The following is a 20,100-nucleotide window of genomic DNA, read 5'->3' as shown; positions in this document are numbered from 1 at the left end:
CTGGCTAAGAAGTACCTGCCGCTCAAAACTGTGGCCGATGAGGCGGCATACCCAGTATACAAAGGGAAGCCGAACTCCGCGCTGGACGAGCCTTTCAAAATCAGTGAAATCCGCCGCGCCCTACACGACCTCAATGGTAGGTCAGCACCCGGCCCGGATCACATTAACAACAAGGCTCTCAGAAGCCTAGAGGACGCATCGATCGAGTTTCTTACAGATGAGATAAATTGGATTTGGGAGCAGTGAATTGTACCTGAAGAATGGAAGTTGGCGAAGGTCATACTAATCCCAAAGCCCGGTAAACCGCCGAGCCCGGACAACCTCCGCCCAATCTCACTGACGTCATGTGTAGGGAAGGTGGCCGAGCACGCCATCCATAACAGAATTGCCGAGTATATCGAGACCAACGACCTTTTCCCTCACAACATGATAGGATTCAGGTCAGGCCTCTCCACTCAGGACGCCATGAAGCTTATCAAGATCCAAATCCTGGAACGCTGCACTCGGGACACGAGAGCCATCCTTGGTTTGGACCTGGAGAAGGCCTTTGATAACATCCGTCACGAGTTCGTCCTCGACGCCATCTCCAAGCTCGACCTGGGCTCGTCCTTCCATGCCTTCATCAGGTCTTTCTTGAGCAAACGATGCGCCATCCTCAAGGCTGCAGATTTGGAATCTGACACTATGGAGCTGAGTAGAAGAGGCACCCCCCAGGGATCAGTCATCTCACCACTCCTCTTCAACATCGCAATGGTTGACCTCTCAAGGTATCTAGGCAAGGTCCAGGGCATCGGTCACACGATCTACGCGGATGACATCACTGTCTGGTGCGCGGGTGGCAGTGACGGACAAGTCGAAGCCGCTCTCCAGGAAGCTGTCGACACTACAGAGCGCTTGAATGCGAAGCATATTACGAGGGCTCAACCCAGCTCCTCAGGCGCGGCGGTGTCGCCTTGAAACCACGTGACACCGTGACATCACGACAGAGGAGAAGTGGCTTTGCTCAACTCTTGCAAGATGGGCTGGGTGGGAATCGAACCAGGCTCTCCGGAGTGTGAGACGGAGACGCTACCACTGAGCCACGAGTACGATGCTTCAAAGCGGTACAAAAGCGCCTCTAGTGAATGCGGTGTTGCCTTAGAAACGAGCTGTTTCTAAGGCTCAGGCGTGCGTCGCTTGCTCAGGCGCACATTTCGTTGCCGCGCCGAACGCTGCGTTGCTCGACGCTCACCGCGTCCAATGCGGGGCGTCCAAGGCTAAGCAGAGTAACGCATGAGTTGTTTCTTCGTCTAGCCGAACCATATATAGCCAAGCAACAGCAGTTCACCAAGCTAAACAGTGGTTCAACAACTAAAATAAAGGCTAGTATGCTTCGCATCCTGGGCTTAACCTTACCCAAGCCACAGCCATTTTTTAACCAACACGGGACTCCGGTGCTCCCCAAAGAAATCGGAGCTCCTTCTCTACAGCCCAAGTAGAAAGGGCCGCAAGCCACAGAACTGGAAACCCTCCCACTGAAATTGGCATTAATCTCTACACCAGTTGCGGAGATCCCATTCCCAAAGTCGCGTCCATTCGAATCTTGGGAATGACACTCGAAGGGACAGGCACAAATAGCATCACCATTCACAAATTAGCAATGAAGACGGATTGCGTCATCGGTCTAATCAGGCGGGTAGCTAACAGAAGGAGAGGCCTGAGCGAAGAGAATCTGTTAAGGCTAGTCCACGCTTTCTTGTTGGGCCATTTTACGTACATAGCGGCCATGCACGTCTGGAAGAGGGCCGAGCGAGACAAACTAAATGCCATGATAAGGAGGGGGATCAAGAGCGCGCTCGGACTACCAAACTACACACGCACCTACCGACTCCTGCAGTTGGGTATTCATAATACCCTGGAAGAGATAGCAGAAGCACAAGAAAGGGCACAGATTCTCAGGCTCTCCGGCACCAGGGCGGGCAGACGACTCCTAACTGAGATGGGCGTACCCCCGGCCACTGTCGAAGACGCCTACCAAGGCCTACCGAAAGAGCAGAAAGATAACACCATCATATCGCCCGCCCCGCGCAATATGCATCCCCAGCGCAACGTAGAAAGAAGGGAGGCCAGAGCGGTGGCGCTCCTACACCGCGCAACAGAACTCCCTGGAGGCAGCTGCTTCGTTGACGCGACCCAATATGGCAACAGCGACAATTTCATGGTAGTGTCAATCAACCACAGGGGTTCAACCGTTAACGCGGCTTCGGTACGAAGCACGTCGTCGCGTGCGGCGGAGCAAGTGGCCATTGCCTTGGCCCTCCTGGATGACGGACACGCCAATATCTTCAGCGACTCCAGGGCAGCCATCCGCGCCTTCAGCGTCGGCGCCGTGTGTAAGGAAGCCTGTCGCATCCTCGACGGCAAAAGCATCACCACCCACACTCTCACGTGGTTCCCCGCTCACATGGGATCCATCGCGGGAGGCCCCACAAACCTCAACGAGCTGGCCCACTCCAAGGCGCGAGGTCTCACTTTCCGCCACCATGGAGAACTCCAACGCCGGCCCGCAGCGGTGGAGAATAGAGATCAACCGACCACATATAACGAAATTGCGCAGCACTTTTATCTCGGCAGGAGAGAGTTTCCCCTTCCACACAAGAAGTTAAATAGAGCGCAGGCATTGACCCTCAGATTACTGCAAACAGGCTCATATCCCAGCCCGGCTTTATTCCACAAAATTTATCCCGACACCTATGCCACTAGTTCTTGCAGGTATTGCAATGACATCGCTAGCCTAGATCATATGCTCTGGCGTTGCCCCTCGTTACGAGGCACAGAAGAAATCAATGAAGACAAGTGGCTCTCCGCTATCAAGAGCCCTGATGCCGGGGTGCAACTATGGGCTGTCCAGAGGGCCCACGATGCGGCGGTCGGGCAAGGCCTGACTGTCCCAACGTGGGAGTGGCCCACAGCGCGCTGAGTCGTGTACCTCAGGACCTTATTAAAGTTTCGCATCCATCCATCCATCGCTGTGTCTGTTGCGGCAACCGAAGGCGCAGCAGCATGGCTTCGCAATTAAGTTCTCGGCCCTGCACATTCTATTACGCTAACGCACTCCGTCAGTCCGCCTGCCATACTTTCGTCGCCCAGGGGCCCAGGCCCAACAATGGAGGTCGGCGCGCGCTGGAAAGAAAAAATATACAAAAGCGCGGCGCCTGCTCCGCACAAGAAAGACAAAAAAATATACGAAAGCGCGGCGGCTGCTTCCACGTGACACAGATTGGCCAATGGGGGAGCGGAGGAGGCTGGGGCACCAGGAGGCGTGGAGGAGGACGCGCCATGGTGAGCGGGGTGGCGGAAAGATCTAATAATGGCGCTACTTTTGAAAAATTGATGGGCTTTACCTTCAGCGGCTGATATAAAACAAATTGGCAGCGACCAACTCGCGCAGCGCACGGCGTCGAAGGCGTAAGTTATTCATATTTTCGCAATTAATATTTCTTGTAACTGGAATACAGCGGGTAAAATTTATGGCACTGTCCTTTACGAATCACTCAACAAAGTTTCAATGCACTAAAAGAGAAAATTCGCATGACAGGATGTGGTGAAAGTGCGTCCGCGGTTGTGGTCAGACGTCGTGGGTGTGGAGATTTGGAGCGTCTTTTTCCGCGTTTCGCAGCACGTTATCTCGCGTATTTTGTTTCAACCTCCCCGGATGGGGTAGTGCTTGATTTTTTTATATTCACTGGGAAAGGTACAGTCCTCTCTCATGACAAGCCAGTGGCCCAGGCTAATCAGTGTGATTGCAGCTTGTGGAGACAACTGTGCACCAGTAACATACTTTCAGGAATTTTTATTTTACAGCACTGAAGATTTTTTATTGCTTACTTCAGGAGAAAGCTTTTATGCCCAGAAGAGTAAATCCAACCGCGCTGAGGGCGCAGCTGTAAACTTTCTCAAGGACAGCGAAGTAATAATAATAATAATTTATGGGGTTTTACGTGCCAAAGCCACTTTCTGATTATGAGGCACGCCGTAGTGGGGGACTCCGGAAATTTTGACCACCGGGGGTTCTTTAACGTGCACCTAAATCTAAGTACACGAGTGTTTTCGCATTTCGCCCCCATCGAAATGCGGCCGCCGTGGCCGGGATTCGATCCCGCGACCTCATGCTCAGCAGCCTAACACCATAGCCAAGCGAAGTAAGCCGTACAGAATCGACCCCCTTCGTGTGTGAGAACAGAAACGTGTGCCTGGCAAATGGTAAAATAACGAAGGCGTAAATTTCTTATGGAGGGTTGTTGGAATAGACCTTATGGCTTCATGCAAGTGCTGATTGAAGGATCATACGCAAAACAAATTATTACCACACCTGGAAAGTTTATCGGAATATAACCAATCGACAATGGGAGTGGACTCCATCGACAAGTAGACAAAACGAGCGTTTGACAAAACTAAATTTTTGAAGTTTGGAAAAAAAAACAGGTTAGAGCGGGAAATTGTGGAAGACTATTTCATCAAGAAAGAGGGAAACACATGCGTTAGCAGCCGTCCATTGTGCTTAGTGACAAGGAGACTACTTTTATGGAAAGTTTCATTTAGGCCTCATGTTAGAGTGATTTCATTTAGGTTTTCCGTCTGTCTTCCTTTTATTTAACTAGTTTTTATTTTGTTGACGATTTTCTAGTGGCAGTTAAGCTTTTTTTTTGACGCAGACGCTGTACTTAGACGCCTTAATTCATGTTTTTTCCGTGCTATTCGTTGGTCATTATTCTCATAGTCGTGCGGGTTTTATCACTGACGGGGCCTTTGGTGTTTGAAGTGTGTTATGTTGTGGATAGTTTGATAGTGAAGCGTCGACGACACTTTTTATGTCTCGTTCTTTGTCCCCGTTGGCTTGGAAAAAGGCTATACTCGATTAATTGTGCTGCTCCACGTGTGGTTCTTGGTTGCTCAGTCGATATTTTGTGCCAGATATGATTTCTGAGTGGTCGATAGATGGCTCATTTTATGCGAAGCATATTACGAGAGCTCAACCCAGCTCCTCAGGCGCGGCGGTGTCGCCTTCAATACCACGTGACACCGTGACGTCACGACAGAGGAGAAACCGGGCTCCAACTCGCGCCGTCGCGGCGGAATATAAGCAGCTGCGCTTGCCTCTGCTAGACACTCACGAGGTGAGATGCCTCCTGGAGACAGAGCTGCTCGTTGGAACGAGAAGCGAAGGTTGCGGCGTACTACAGAGACTGATTTTCTAGGTGGCTTTGGCTCAACTCTTGCAAGACGGGCTGGGTGGGAATCGAACCAGGGTCTCTGGAGTGTGAGACGGAGACGCTACCACTGAGCCACGAGTACGATGCTTCAAAGCGGTACAAAAGCGCCTTAATGAATGCGGTGTTGCCTTAGAAACGAGCTGTTTCTAAGGCTCAGGCGTGTGTCGCTTGCTCAGGCGTACATTTCGTTGCCGCGCCGAACGCTGCGTTGCTCGACGCTCACCGCGTCCAATGCGGGGCGCGTAGTCGCTGCGCCGAAGCCCATTGTCCTACACCCCTTGGCGGGTCGACGGGAACGCTGTCGCGTTCCACTCTTGAAGGCGAAGCAGAGTAACGCATGAGCTGTTTCTTCGCCTAGCCGAACCAAATATACCCTAGCAACAGCAGTTCACCAGGCTAAACAGTGGTTCAACAACTAAAATAAAGGCTAGTATGCTTCGCATCCTGGGCTTAGCCTTAGCTAAGCCACAGCCATTTTTTACTTCTAATGTTTCATGTGTTACTCGGCTAGATTAACCTACATAAGGCAGGCTTGTCGCGGAAATAATCCTTAGTTGTGAGTGCCGCCGGTCCTGTCGTTGGTGTTCTTCTCGAGTCCTGGTCTTCTGCGCCTTGCCTTTACTAATTCATACGCTAGGACGAAAGTGAAATCTGGGAAGTGGGCCGTTAGGCTGCTCACATATTTTCTCGGCAGTGCTGTCTGCAATGCGTCTGTGAAATACCGTCGCGATGCAATAGCTTTATACTGACAACAAAAAGAAGTGTGTTCTTTCCTAGCTTATAAGCAGGACAAAACATTAACCGGATCTAACCCAAGTCAATATGGTAGCAGGGAATAAAGGTACGAAAGTAGACCACCAGCTCCAGAGACAAGCCTAGCTATCTGACGGCCGGCAACGCGAGAAAATTGTTTTGAGCACTTCCGAGAGTTTGGTAAAACTTAAAATACAATGTTATGCAAGAACATAGATTGCAGAGCAAAGTTCAGAGTTTGGTGCATGAAACTCAATGCGTTCTTCTGCCTCGAAGAGTAAAATTTATTCTTTTATTTTTATCGAGCTCCCAACTAATGTCCATACTTATGGACAGTCACTTCTATTGGAAAATGAACAAATTTTCAAGACTTTCTTTCTCTGCACTTCTGAAACCATTTCAAATGAGACGTTTAAAATGTTTATCGCGCCTACATTTTTTCGGTAGTGAAAATGTGAATTGCGATTTGTACATCGCCTTTCCGCCCCTTTAATTTTTGTTTTTAGTGTTACTACAAGGTTTGGCTATGCCCACCATTGTCAATAAATTGTTTTCAAATTGGGCACATGGTTTGTGTGCAAGATGGTGATAAAAAATGCACTAAGGGATGCAAATGATACCAAATCATGACTATGGTTACGAACGTGCGGTTAGCTGCGCAATCCCCTCAACCACATTGAGGAACCCCCCCCCCCCCCCAAAAAAAAAAAACGTAGGCACCTGGATCCGGCCCTGATATAATTGGTACCTATGCAGGCTTTTGTAATTAATAATGTTAGCTTTGCAAACAGGTCCTAGTTCTCCTCGAGATAACATTCACGAGCATGAAGGTACTTATGAGGAAAAAGTGAAAGTTCGGTATTCATCCCTTTAATGTCTGCCTTGTTGTAGTCAAATATAACCTTTAATTTTCTTCGTAGCTGGGGATGTAATAACGCATAGGTCAAATTTTAGTAAAAATTTATCGCTGGGTCAAGGCACGAAAGTTATCGTGCCTACCATATAAAGGTGAGTGGTCGAAATTGGGTCATGGAGGTTAGCAGAACTGCTGAGAACGTGTGTATGTCCACGAACAATATGAGTAAAATTGAAAAGAGAGCAAGTATCAAGGAACGCTTGGGGGGGAGGGGGAGGCAATGCAAAGAATACGACGTGAAACATGGTAGCGCCGTTGTCCAGTTTATTGTAGGGTAGTTAAAGCCGCCAAGACAAGTTACTGAGGTTGTTGAGTATCGAATGAGTGCTGAGTTAATTTACGAGCGAAATGTGTGCTGGACGTTGACGGTAAAACACTCCAGTAAAGCGTGTTTCATGGTTCGAAATGACACAACACGAGACAGATTCGATATCACATGCGATATTAATGCGGAACGATTTCAGCCTGGCAGAAACAGTGAGCAATGTCCCTCCCCCTTGTCTTCCATGCCTATCACAACGACAGACACTGAAAAGCTTGTTATGAGTAAACATTTCCCCGTCACCTACACGAACATTTTTAACCATATCTCTGTAAGTGCTACTATGGCAGCATCGCACCTGTTATAGCTTCGCTGACATAGTCTATTTTACTGAAAACACTCCGCACATTAGTGTAGATAACAAATACAGGTAGTTGATAACCACTGCCCATCCCTGAGTGTTAAGAAGCCTGACGCGCATGGTTATGCGCGTTTTCCACGAGGCGCACTATCGGGAAGGGAACGATGATGCGGCCGGGGAAGCTCGCGAACAGCATCTGTGTTGGGGTGATAAACATATTGCTTTTGAGTGACAGCAAGTTTATTGTACCACAGCTTAAAAGTTGGTTATCCAGCCAAAGATTTTGCGAATGCAATTAGCCTTTTGCGAGCGAACCTGGTGGCTGCGCTGTAGTCATCAGAAACTGAACTTTTGCCACTTTTGAACCTCGCAAGATCTGCCATCAAACTACCTTTCGCTTTGAAATTCAAGAATTTCGTTATTATAGATCGGCACTTATCTTGAATGAAGGGGCAATCAAGAGAGTTCGCTCGTTCTATCGTGTCAAGTCTAAATTCGGAACCAATATTTGTGGAGAGGAAATTAACCACTTTTTTTGTTTCTTGCCAGGATTCATGACCAGCGGGGGCGCCATAAATTAAATTTCTTCTGCGAGACCTATCCTCTAGATTGTTGCATCGGGAAAGAAGAGCAGTGTTTTGTTGGGTCCAGTAATTAATGGTTTTGTTCGTTAGCTGCAGTTCATGTTCTAGACCACCAACAACGTTGACCTTTCAACGGAATCAAGTCGTACATCAATATTGGTCAGCCTCCTCGCTAAGAACTCTTGATTGGCTTCCATTCCTTCAACAGCCAAAATATCAGCCTCTGCGATTACCATTAACTTTTCCTCATGTAAATAGTTGTGCATACATTTAAGCATCGGGCTTCCTCTTCGTAACAATATTAACCTTATTGAAGTTACGTAATCAAAAATTAACTAAAAGCTTCTCAGTCACCTTCCAAAAAGGTAAGGTCATCAGGTAGTTCACACTTTAGTGTCTCATTTATCAAAATGGATGTCCTGTCAACAGTTCGACAAAGGCGATTTATGGAAAACACGTTTAGAGCCAAATTCTTAGATGACATACTTCTTGCTTGCATGAGCACTCGCTCTTGAAGAAAGCAAACAGATGTAAACGATCATTACAGTGAAGAGAATCACAACAGGTTACTCTTTACCGCTTCTTGAAGAACTGAATTGGTAAATATGATAGAATGACGATTAGATAGGCATGCATAACAATGACCACGCCCACAACTACCCACTGCAGTAGTTTGCCACCAGCAGAAAACAAGCCACACCCGAATACATAGTAATCTTTCTCGCTGAATGTAATCGCTTGCCCGGATGTTTCTGAGGTGAATAGGTGGAAAAAGTAGAAGCATGTCAAGGACCGCCGCATTGAACAAGGCCTCTTTGCTGTCAAGCGGTGCACTTGTACCAAGATTTGTATAGCACCTATTTTAACTTCATAGCAGCGGTCAGTCGTGAGACCTCGATTTTCCCATAATTCGGGCAAGCTACGCAGCCGTCACATACCGATGAGCACAAACAATGCCTGTGACTTCGCTTAGATGTTCATCACAATGATAAAAGTAATTCTTTTGATGAAATATACAGGTATCAGAACATCTGCTAGAGTATCGTCGAGCCCGCGGTCTTCGATGCTGAGCAGTCTTCTGATAAGCTCCAAAGCTATATTCAATAAATATGCATACGCTACAACGGACATGTGCCGACAACACGCGGGATCAGGTGACTAGAGCTTGATGTATCTCTGCATTGAAATATGTTACACCTCTAAAGACTCGAAGTCAGCACGCTGTGACATAGTTGCACAAACTATTTTTTAAATTCACAGCTTCTGCTTTAACTTTCTCAACGAATCACTAAACGATGACCTGTTCACTGTTCACGGCACAAAGCATTGCAGTTACCCAGGAAACCGCATGCTAAGTGAAAAGAACGGGTCCACCCATAGCAAACGGCACTTACCATGCTACACTGTCACAAGCACCACCTGATCGATGCCAAACGACCCTCCTCTTGTCTCTCGGGGATCCTCGGTTGTCACGGCCACGGCTAGCCAGCTACTTGCGGCTGGCGGCAGAAACACGTCACTTGAAGTCTGGGGCTCGGCACAGAAATGATGTCCCGCTTCCACCTATTTAGCGTGCTCTGACAGGGTCCTGTGACCAGCGTAGAAATTGTTTCCGTTCGGCCCGGTAATCCATGGCGCCCCTAGCACGCTACTACGGGAGAGCAAGATATGATCAGTCATTACGAGCGACCATTCTGGCTGGCCGCCGGAGCATTGCGCAGCCGCGCGAGCAGTGGCCTTGCCAATCAATGCACGCGTGGTCAGACAACTTCAGAGGTAGTATCGAGCGTCAAGTGCGGGCATAATTCCAAACAGCTGCGCAAACGCCCGGCGCCCGCGAATGGAATGACCTACATGGTCGGCGCCCCGACGCCCAACTGATATCCGAGAGAGCTTCCGACTGCGATGAGAGAGGAAAACCGGTTTCGCGTAAATCTGCCTTTGGTGTCTATGTAAACTAGGTCTCGAAGAAAACAATACAAGTAGTACAGTACGACATTTTCTTTGTTTTGGAAACACGGCACGTTAACAGCAAGATGCAAAGCCCTGCATTTAAAGCATGCACTGCCTAATCGTGCAACTCTGAGGTTAATAAACTACATCGCTCCCGTCAACCCTATATAACAATATTCAAGAAGGGAGAAAAATTTCGAAAACAAATATGATTGAACGGCACCACTTCTAAGAAACGTGATAATTTGGTTCAACTTATTCTCAAACTTATGAAGAACCACCAAGAGTGTTTTTGCTAACATTCCATTTAGGTTTCAGTGGCCTACTTTCTATTCCTTCAAACGCCACATAAGAGTGGGGAGACCTCGAGCAGATCTACATATTCCTTTGGCGTATGCGGGAATATTGAGCAATGCAGCCCTGCAAAAGCCCAATTTTCTTGCAGAAGATCCATAGAAAAGGAAATCCTAAATTACGTAGAAATATGAATCACATTATAGCAGCCTAACAAACCAGATATCAATTAAATAAGTTTTTGTTTAACAAAGCCACAAAAAGCAAGGAAGGGCGGTGAGGAGCTCAAATATCTCAGACAAAGGGTATCAAGGTGTAAAGCGCCATGAGATATCTTGGCAGGGCCAAGTTTGGTGCGTCCAAATGATAGAAACTTCCCGTTCAAAGCGATTATAGCGCTGTGCCTTAACATGTCTGTAAAAGTTATACCTTCCCTAAAGCTGCACAGAATTGTTCTGATGAATCTCACAGAGCGAAGCAAAAAGAACACACAAAGCATGCAGAAGAGCATTCCGCAATCCTAATGGCAGTACTCGTGCCACTCTGCTATTATCTCCGGCACAGGTCTCGGGTGATTAAGCCAAGAACGATAAAGAAAACACAAGAGTGATGCTTCTTTTCAAGGGCGTAGCAGTTGCGCAAAGACTGCGCGGGTAATTTAATGGGACAGCCCCGTATAAAGATGGAAGTCCACGTCGGAGCAGGCTTCCTTTTCGACACCAATTCTTAACAGCGTGATAAAACCTGCAGCAGTGCTCTGTTCCTCAGAGATACCGCGAATAACATTCTTCAATCATTATGAGCTCTATTTGATAGTATTAGCACAGAATGCAGCAGAAATGTATTGCCGACTACTGGAAACGTTTGTAAATTTGAGCGGCGGGATAGGGACAAAAGGTCATATCGCGACGGTTTAGGAGCAAAGCAAACTTTATCACATTAGGCCAGATGCTGCCACCATTAGAGATTGGGATGCCCAATAAAGAGCAGGAGTTATGGGCTATTAGTATGCGACACATACGACACATTACACATGCTACACTATTGTGATCTACAAGTGCTCCTGGTGGCCCCGGTGTAAGTTTTCTTGGGCTATACACACACACTGCCGCGTCGGTGGGGCCGTGCCTTCCAGCAGCTTTTGTGTGTGCACCCTAGCTCATGGAAACTATCATAATTTACACGTGTACTTGCTTATCTTTTTCGGGTGACCGCTTTTCGCCGTCTAACAAGTGATATCGCTCAGCGCGGGACACGCCCGCGCATATTGGAGGTTACTCGAATATTATCGATTTTTTAAAAACTTTTTTTCTATTGTCAGCGAAGCTTCTGCAATCTGATTGCGTGCGCGACGCGAATAGTGTAGAATTTTCTGGAAGACGCGCGGACACCAGCGATAATCTGGAGCCGTAGATGACCCTTAGATGACCCACTGATGAAATTTTCGACGATCGCCGACTGTGTCCGCCATTGTTGTTGTTCTTTGAGTAGAGCCTGTTTTTGAGGGCACGGGTGCGCCCAATAAAACGATTGTTTCGTCATTGCCAGTTTTGCTGGTTTCTTCACCGTCACTAGTACATGACAATAGGACTACAATATGCGCCAACCTAATGATGCCATCGGCGCATTCGGATGACCGAAAACGACACGCACATCATAAGCCACCTCGAACCCACATCGAGGGCTTTGTTGGAAGTAAAGGAATTAGCGTTCTCTTAGTTAACTGTAGAATCATCAAACAATGGACGAACGATCTTGCCTCTATGGTTGAAAGTGTGCAGCAGCACGTTGTACTAGGAAGCGATTCCGGGTTCGATACGACTATCGCGAACAGCCAAGTATTCCCCACCGGGGTTTACAGTCCAACGTAAAGATTGACACCAGCAAGGTGGAGGCGGTTTTATTTTAATGGCAGACGACTTGCGTAGTGAAGTAACTTCATTTTGATAATGATGCGGAAGAGGTATGATGCCGCGTGGCCCTTTCAAATGGGTATGAACTAGTATTTTGATCTATCGCACACCCAATTGTAAGGAAACCCCAATTGACAACTGTTGACATTTTAACAAGGCTCTAATACTGTTTTGATGGGCTGCGGTTTTTATGGAGATCGATACCCAGCACCTCTACCTAGTGGAGGTGCTGTGTACCGGCCCCTGAATCTCTCCCAGATGTCAGGTTGTAGTGACAATGAAGAAAACACTTGTAAAATTGTGAACGGCCAAGCTAACTTTCTGTTGGGCCTACCTGCGCCCACAAAATAGAGTATGGATTTGCACTTTAAACACGACGAGAGCGGCGAGCGCCGTCGGCGACCGTCGAAAAACATCTGCTGGTCAAGCGCATCCGCTTCTGTGCATGAGTCACCAAAGATTCAAGAATTATCGCTAGTGCCCGCGTGGCGCATACAGATCGCACAAGGTTCTGTGACAACATACAACGAATAGAACCATAGATAACACTCGGGAAACTTAAGATGTATGCAGGCACCTCCTGTGCTGAGCGATAACATTTAACCTTCCTTTGCCCGTGAAAAAGCGGTCACCGTCGAAAGATAAACATGTACACGAGTCACGTGTGCGCTCAACGTTGCAGTGCGTGATGGACGCGGCGTGGACAGACTTGAAGTGGCAGACCTATCTCGTCTACTTTCAGTCTAGTCGAGGCGACGGGCCTCTAGATTGATCTACAAGGCGCTGTTGCGTTCAATGAACACTACTCCCCGTTTCCTCTGCCGAGATACGCCTTGAAATCGGGCCCTCGACTCGAGTGAAGTGCACCGAGCGTGAAAAACGTCTGATATCGTGGCTATTACAAAATGTGCTTAGCAAAAGCCAAATCATTTAAGACATATGTGTTATCTTTAATTCGTCTCCCTAATGAAACGACTACATGGCGCAATGCGCAACTTCAGCACGGCAAAGCAGCCACTGTGAGCGTTCGACTGATAGATCAAGCGGGAGCTGTGTTTAGGTCTGGCAACAATCGCACCCCAACAGCTGAGAGCATGTACCACGGCTAAGTACGAGAAAAAAATTGTGCCTGCATTTGTCTGCTGCTCTTAGTTTCCACTTGCTTCATTGATGGTTCATGTTGTGGTTGTTAATCGCGGCTATTGTGGGTGATTTTATCCGCGTGTCTGTGGTGACCGAGCCGAATTCACTTCGAAGGAGGCCACAGATAGAAACGGCCGATGGGCAGCTGTGTTTACCTTCAAAACCGAGTTCTCCATAACGTTTGGCTGAAAGCAACAACTGGAGAAAACATATGGGTGAGTGAGCCATTTTTGCATGGAATCGCATTATGTTCGTGCTGTTTTCAAGAAGTTGGCGCTCTGCTCTCAATAAAAGTTTTCCCATGTGTCCAAGTGTTACTGGCTCCAGTTGCTGATTCTGTCAGTAGTAGCACCTGAAGCATGCTATTTGGGGCAGCGTAAGCTTGCGCAAAACATTTTTTTTCTAATTAGAGCTTGTAGGAGATTCGGCACAATCTGTTATTGGTTCCGCTTTTTAAAACAAAAATACAGAAGGTACTGGCCTGCGCCTGTGTTCAACGATCTTTCCAGTATCGCGTATGAAATCTTTCAATAGAGGAGAAGCAGCTATAGTATACATGTGACATAATGTATACGCTTGAGTGCGTAGCTCCGGCAGGTTGAAGAAAACAATCGTTTTCGAGTTCCGTACTTTATTTTAAGAGCCACATTGGTTAGTCGATTTCTTCAAATTGTAACACATATGGTGAATGAACCAGCACTGCTGCCTGCATTTTCTGTGCTTCCTTCACTTCACTTATACGCTACGCAAAGTGTTATTCCTCCGAAAATTCACTTGTCAATGGTTCATTACCTGCATTAGTGTTTTTTTGCCTTAGCCTTTTCAATGGGTTATGTGGTAGCATCTGATGCACGTTCCACAGACTGTGCTTTCGAGTTCACGCAATGGCCACAGTCTTTCAGTTGTGCTATGTCTTTTCATTTCCATTGCTTAGGTACACTGAATATATTTGGCGCGAGCGAACGTCCTGTGTAAACAAAATTTTAGGAATTCTGGTACAGATGTGGGACTTGGAAAGACCAGCTGATGAAGAAAATCGTCTGCTCTGCACAGTAAGGCTTGCGGTAGACCTGAAAGCACCGATAGAAACCGTGCCTTGCGCCAACCCGCGTCCCTGAAAAAGAAACCTAGGTACTGAAGAAGTACTTGCCTTATCTACCCGGTAATTAGTCTGCGCTTATTTAGCAGCAAAGCAGTGAAGGGCTGCTTTCCCCACTATCGTGTCCACGTGTAGCAATAAATACCGCGCATAGTGCAATACCAGGCCGACCCACGGCAGAGGTGAAGTAGGCGTTAAGCCCTCCCCTTACATGGGCCGATCCCGAAGGCAGTGCAATGCCGGGCCGACCCGCGGCAAAGGTGACTATATGCTGTATTTATGAGCGTTGTCATTTTGACAGTCTGCATCACCGTTTGGCTTAATTTGGGATCCCACAAGGCACACTGCAACCCTGGGTTTTGTTCCTCGGTCAAATATTGAATTTCCGCAAGCCCCATGGATGTCAGCTGTGAACCCTATCCAATAGAGAAAATTCCTTGTTCCAGCCCTCCCAATTCATCTTAAGCTGAAGCTATAACCAGAGCAGAAACAGCATATATTCTGCAAGGATTTACCATTACATACCCTCGGGTGCCTACACACGACAGACTACTGTCTAGAATACAGATGATGTTTTATTCTAGAATATATTCGTCAGCAGTACTACCGCTTTTGTTTGTAGGATCAGTGCACACGCTATATTTGAAATCCTGACAAAGTTGAGAAAGACGAGGATAAGGTTAATTAATTGGTTTAGAAAAAATGGCACTGAGATCGACCAGTATAGTGAATAAGGGGTACATACTGACACGTGTACTTGTCTTTATCGGGCGACAAGTATTGTCGCCTAAACAAATGTTATCGCACAGCGCGGGACGCGCCTGCATGTGTCCGAAGTTTCTGGAAAGTTATCGATGCTTCTATCCGCTGTCTGTGGTCGCCGAACGTTGTGTTATCTGATTTCATCGCTTGACACGAATGGTGTAGAACATTTTAGAAGGCACGCGGGTCCCAACGTTTAATCTGGAACATTCGATGATTGCTGTATAAAAGCCGACGCACTTGACCCGCTGATCAGATTTTCGACGATCGCCGACTGTGTTCGCCGCTATCGTTGTGCTTTAAGTGTAGCCTGTTTTGTGGGCACAGGTTCGCCCAATAAAAGCTAGTTTTGTCTTTCACAGTACTGCTACTGTGTTCTCTCTTTACCGTCACTACCACGTGACATCTGGTGGAGGTGCTTGTGCGTTCATGTACCGAACGCCCCCGCAAAGCCGCGATCCAAGTCCGAAGCCCGAGGACAAAACCAACGTCGACCAAGACCAGCCACCAGCCAACCAAGACCAGCGAGCTAGCCGCCGGCTGCAAGGACTGCCCCCAGAGCACGGACTCCTACCTGAGACGAGCAGGAAGATTGCCAACAAGTCCTCCCCAATGGCAGCCCCAGCATCCCCCGTCGTGCTGCAGCAGCCCAGGGAGCCCCCCACGTTCCGCTGTTCAACATTCGAGGACCCGGAAACCTGGCTCGAGACGTACGAGAGGGTCGCTGCATTTAACAGCTGGAACAGCGACGACAAACTGCGACATGTCTTCTTCGCATTGGAAGACGCTGCCAGGACGTGGTTCGAGAACAGAGAAGCCACGTTAACGACCTGGGACCTTTTCCGAAGCGCCTTCCTGAAGACATTCACAACCGTCGTTCGCCGAGAACGAGCCCAAGCACTACTGGAAACCCGAGTGCAGCTGCCCAACGAGACGCGATTTTTACAGAAGAAATGAGCCGCCTATTCCGCCACGCCGACCCGGAAATGTCCGAGGAAAAGAAAGTCCGGCTACTAATGCGTGGTGTTAAGGAGGAACTTTTCGCCGGTATGGTACGAAACCCGCCGAAGACTGTCGACGAGTTTCTTCGCGAGGCCACTAGCATCGAGAAGACACTCGAGATGCGAAACCGGCAATTCGACCGCCGCACCAACGCTACAAACTATGCCGGAGTTCAATCACTGGCCTCCGAAGACCTGCGCGAGGCTATCAGGGCAGTCGTACGAGAGGAGCTTCATAAGATCTTCCCGTCGTCGCAGCCTCAAGTGGCCTCGTTCGCTGACATCGTCAAAGATGAGGTTCAGCGGTCGCTTGGAGTCTCGGAGGTGCAACCTCAATTACCGCACCCCCAACCCGAAGCGATGAACTACGCCGCCGTCGTACGCCGTCAAGGCCCTCCTCAGCGACCGCGCCAGGGCCCTGTAACGCCGCAATTTCGTCGTCCGCCGCCGCCGCCGCCAGCACGACCACCCGTCGCCCAGCGCACCTACGCGAGGAAGACGGACATTTGGCGTGCTCCTGACCACCGCCCGCTCTGCTACCACTGCGGAGAAGCGGGTCACGTCTACCGACGATGTCCGTACCGGGAGATGGGACTGCGAGGTTTCGCCGTCAACGCGCCGCGTTAACAGCTAGGAGAGCGCCCACGTGACATCGCCGATTACCTCGCCGCTACTCAGTGGAGCCCTCGACGGCCATCCCGTTCGCCGTCACCAGGACGCTACCTGTCGCCGCAGTGCCGACCATACACTGGCCCAGCCCGGGGCCGGTCAGCGAGCCCATATCCGGAAAACTAAAAGCAGCAACCGATGGAGGTGCGGTTGCTGTTCGTCGAACTGACGAAGATCCTCCGCCGCCGACGAAGACGACGACGAAACGATATCGACGACATAACAACGACACGCCACCGCCCCGACGAAGTCAGGAAGGCAAGACTACACCGACGAACGACGACTTGACGACGCGACGTTCCAACTTCAGTTCAACACGACGCAGCCGTGATCCGACGCCACGACCTAACTGCAACGCCAGACAAAGAACCACCGACCTCGACGTGCTTCTCGACGGCCACGCAGTCACTGCCTTAGTCGACACAGGGGCTGATTACTCCGTCATGAGTGGACACATCGCCGCCCAGTTGAAGAAAGTTAAGACTACGTGGGAAGGCCCTCAAATTCGAACCGCTGGAGGACACCTCATCACGCCGTCTGGAGTCTGCACGGCAAGAATTACCGTTCATGACCGGACTTACCCTGCCACCTTCGTTATCCTCCAACAGTGTTCACGAGACGTCATTCTCGGTATGGACTTCCTGAACCAACACGGCGCAGTCATCGACCTGAAGTCGAAGTCAATAACGCTGTCGGAAGATAAAGCGATACCGCCGGAGAGCCCTCGTAGTCACCACGCCTTGAGTGTGCTCGAAGACCAAGTGAGCATCCCGCCCCGCTCCAGCATTGTTATTTCGGTCGGCACCGAAATACCCGCTTACGTAGAAGGTGTCATCGAAGGCGACCAACGTCTCCTGCTAGACCGCGAAATTTGCGTCGCAAGAGGGATCGCTCGACTGCATGGAGGGAAAACTGAAGTGTTGCTGACAAACTTCACCCAGGAGTTCAAGCACACCAGCAAGGGCACGACGATCGCGTACATAGAGGAAATTGTGGAAACCGCTAATGCGTTTGTCCTCTCGGATTCCGCCGCATCTACTCCGACGACCATGGTTCCCGAACCAGACTGCGACATTAATCCAAGTCTCCCAGTGATTAAGCAACAGCAGCTCAGAAGTCTGCTCCGACGATACAAAGGCTGCTTTTCGACGACATCGAGGATTCGACAAACACCAGTCGCCAAGCATCGCATAATCACCGAGGAGTACGCTCGACCACTCCGCCAAAGCCCTTACCGAGTTTCGCTGCGAGAACGCGAAGCTATAAGAGAACAAGTCGACGAAATGCTGCGCGACGACATCATCCAGCCGTCGAAAAGCCCGTGGGCATCCCCTGGTGTCCTGGTGAAGAAAAAGGACGGAACCCTACGTTTCTGCGTCGATTATCGTCGTCTGAACAAGATCACGAAGAAGGACGTATACCCCCTTCCACGGATAGACGACGCATTGGATCGGCTCTGCAACGCTAAGTACTTCTCTTCGATGGATCTCAAGTCTGGCTACTGGCAAATAGAAGTCGACGAGAGAGATCGCGAAAAGAGCGCCTTCATCACGCCAGACGGCCTCTACGAGTTCAAGGTCATGCCATTCGGACTCTGCTCGGCACCTGCAACTTTCCAGCGCGTCATGGACACGGTGTTAGCAGGATTGAAGTGGCAGACCTGCCTTGTTTACTTGGATGACGTCGTCGTCTTCGCCGAAAATTTCGACGATCACCTTAGGCGGCTTACGACAGTACTAGAGGCCATCAAGTCATCAGGGCTCACTCTGAAGCCAGAAAAATGCCGCTTCACTTACGACGAGCTTCTGTTCCTAGGCCACGTCATCAGTAAATCCGGAGTACGCCCCGACCCCCAGAAAACAGCTGCCATCGCAAAGTTCCCGCAACCCACCGACAAGAAGGCAGTGCGTAGATTCCTTGGCATGTGTGCCTACTACAGGCGCTTTGTCAAGGACTTTTCACGCATCGCCGAGCCGTTGACACGTCTAACTAAATGTGATGTTGAGTTCAAGTGGGAAACGCCGCAGGCCGACGCATTTGAAGAACTCAAACGACGCATGCAGTCGCCGCCTGTACTTGCGCACTTCGACGAGTACGCCGATACAGAAATCCATACTGACGCCAGTAGCCTAGGCCTCGGTGCCGTTCTAGTCCAGAGGAAAAACGGAGTCGAACAGGTGATATCTTACGCTAGCCGGTCGCTGTCAAAAGCGGAAGGCAACTATTCTACGACCGAAAAGGAATGCCTCGCCATCGTTTGGGCTACAGCTAAATTTCGCCCTTATCTTTATGGCAGGCCATTCAAAGTCGTCAGTGACCATCACGCGTTGTGTTGGCTAGCGAGTATAAAGGATCCTTCAGGACGACTGGCGCGGTGGAGCCTCAGACTACAAGAATACGACATCACTGTAACCTACAAGTCCGGACGAAAACACTCCGATGCCGATTGCCTATCACGCGCCCCCATTGACCCGCCGCCGCAAGATGGCGAAGATGACGACGCCTTCCTTGGCATGATAAGCGCGGAAGACTTCGCTGAACAGCAACGGGCAGACCCGGAGCTAAAAGGCCTGGTGGAATATTTGGAAGGGCACACCGACGTTGTCCCCAGGGCATTTAAGCGCGGATTATCTTCCTTCGCGCTTCAAAACAATCTCCTCGTGAAGAAGAACTTTTCACCAGTCCGCGCCAACTACTTTCTTGTTGTCCCGTCAGGACTTCGTCCAGAAGTATTGCACGCCCTACATGACGATCCGACCGCTGGACACCTCGGTTTTTCCCGGACGCTATCGAGGATACAAGAAAAGTATTATTGGCCACGCCTGACCGCCGACGTCGCCCGTTATGTCAGAACATGCCGAGACTGTCAGCGACGCAAGACACCGCCAAGAAGGCCAGCCGGATTACTACAGCCAATCGAGCCTCCTTGCCGACAATTCCAGCAGATCGGGATGGACTTGCTGGGACCCTTTCCGACGTCAACAACCGGAAATAAGTGGATCGTCGTGGCGACAGACTACCTTACCCGCTTCGCTGAAACTAAAGCACTGCCGAAAGGTAGCGCAGCCGAAGTCGCAAAATTCTTTGTCGAAAACATCCTGCTTCCACACGGCGCCCCAGAAGTCCTCATCACCGACA

At 49.4% G+C, this 20,100-nt stretch overlaps 1 protein-coding gene across 2 annotated transcripts in view; it reads right to left on the bottom strand.

Moving 5' to 3' along the window:
* LOC135913847 (uncharacterized) overlaps window positions 1-9,973 on the bottom strand; it is an 89,455-nt gene extending 79,482 nt beyond the window's left edge. Inside the window, exon 1 of one of the 2 annotated variants that reach the window (XM_065446548.2) lies at window positions 9,523-9,973. In XM_065446548.2, the coding sequence (XP_065302620.1) occupies window positions 9,523-9,525 (3 nt within the window). In that variant the 5' untranslated portion in view covers window positions 9,526-9,973. The remainder of the gene's footprint in view (window positions 1-9,522) is intronic. The other variant, XM_065446547.2, reaches the window with a different exon arrangement.
* Window positions 9,974-20,100: the final 10,127 nt, after the last annotated feature.

This window comes from Dermacentor albipictus, chromosome 5 (genome assembly GCF_038994185.2).
Source record: "Dermacentor albipictus isolate Rhodes 1998 colony chromosome 5, USDA_Dalb.pri_finalv2, whole genome shotgun sequence".
NCBI classification, from domain to species: Eukaryota; Metazoa; Arthropoda; class Arachnida; order Ixodida; family Ixodidae; genus Dermacentor; species Dermacentor albipictus.
Note: the sequence above shows the minus strand (reverse complement) of the source record. Positions and strands in the feature narration are given on the sequence as shown.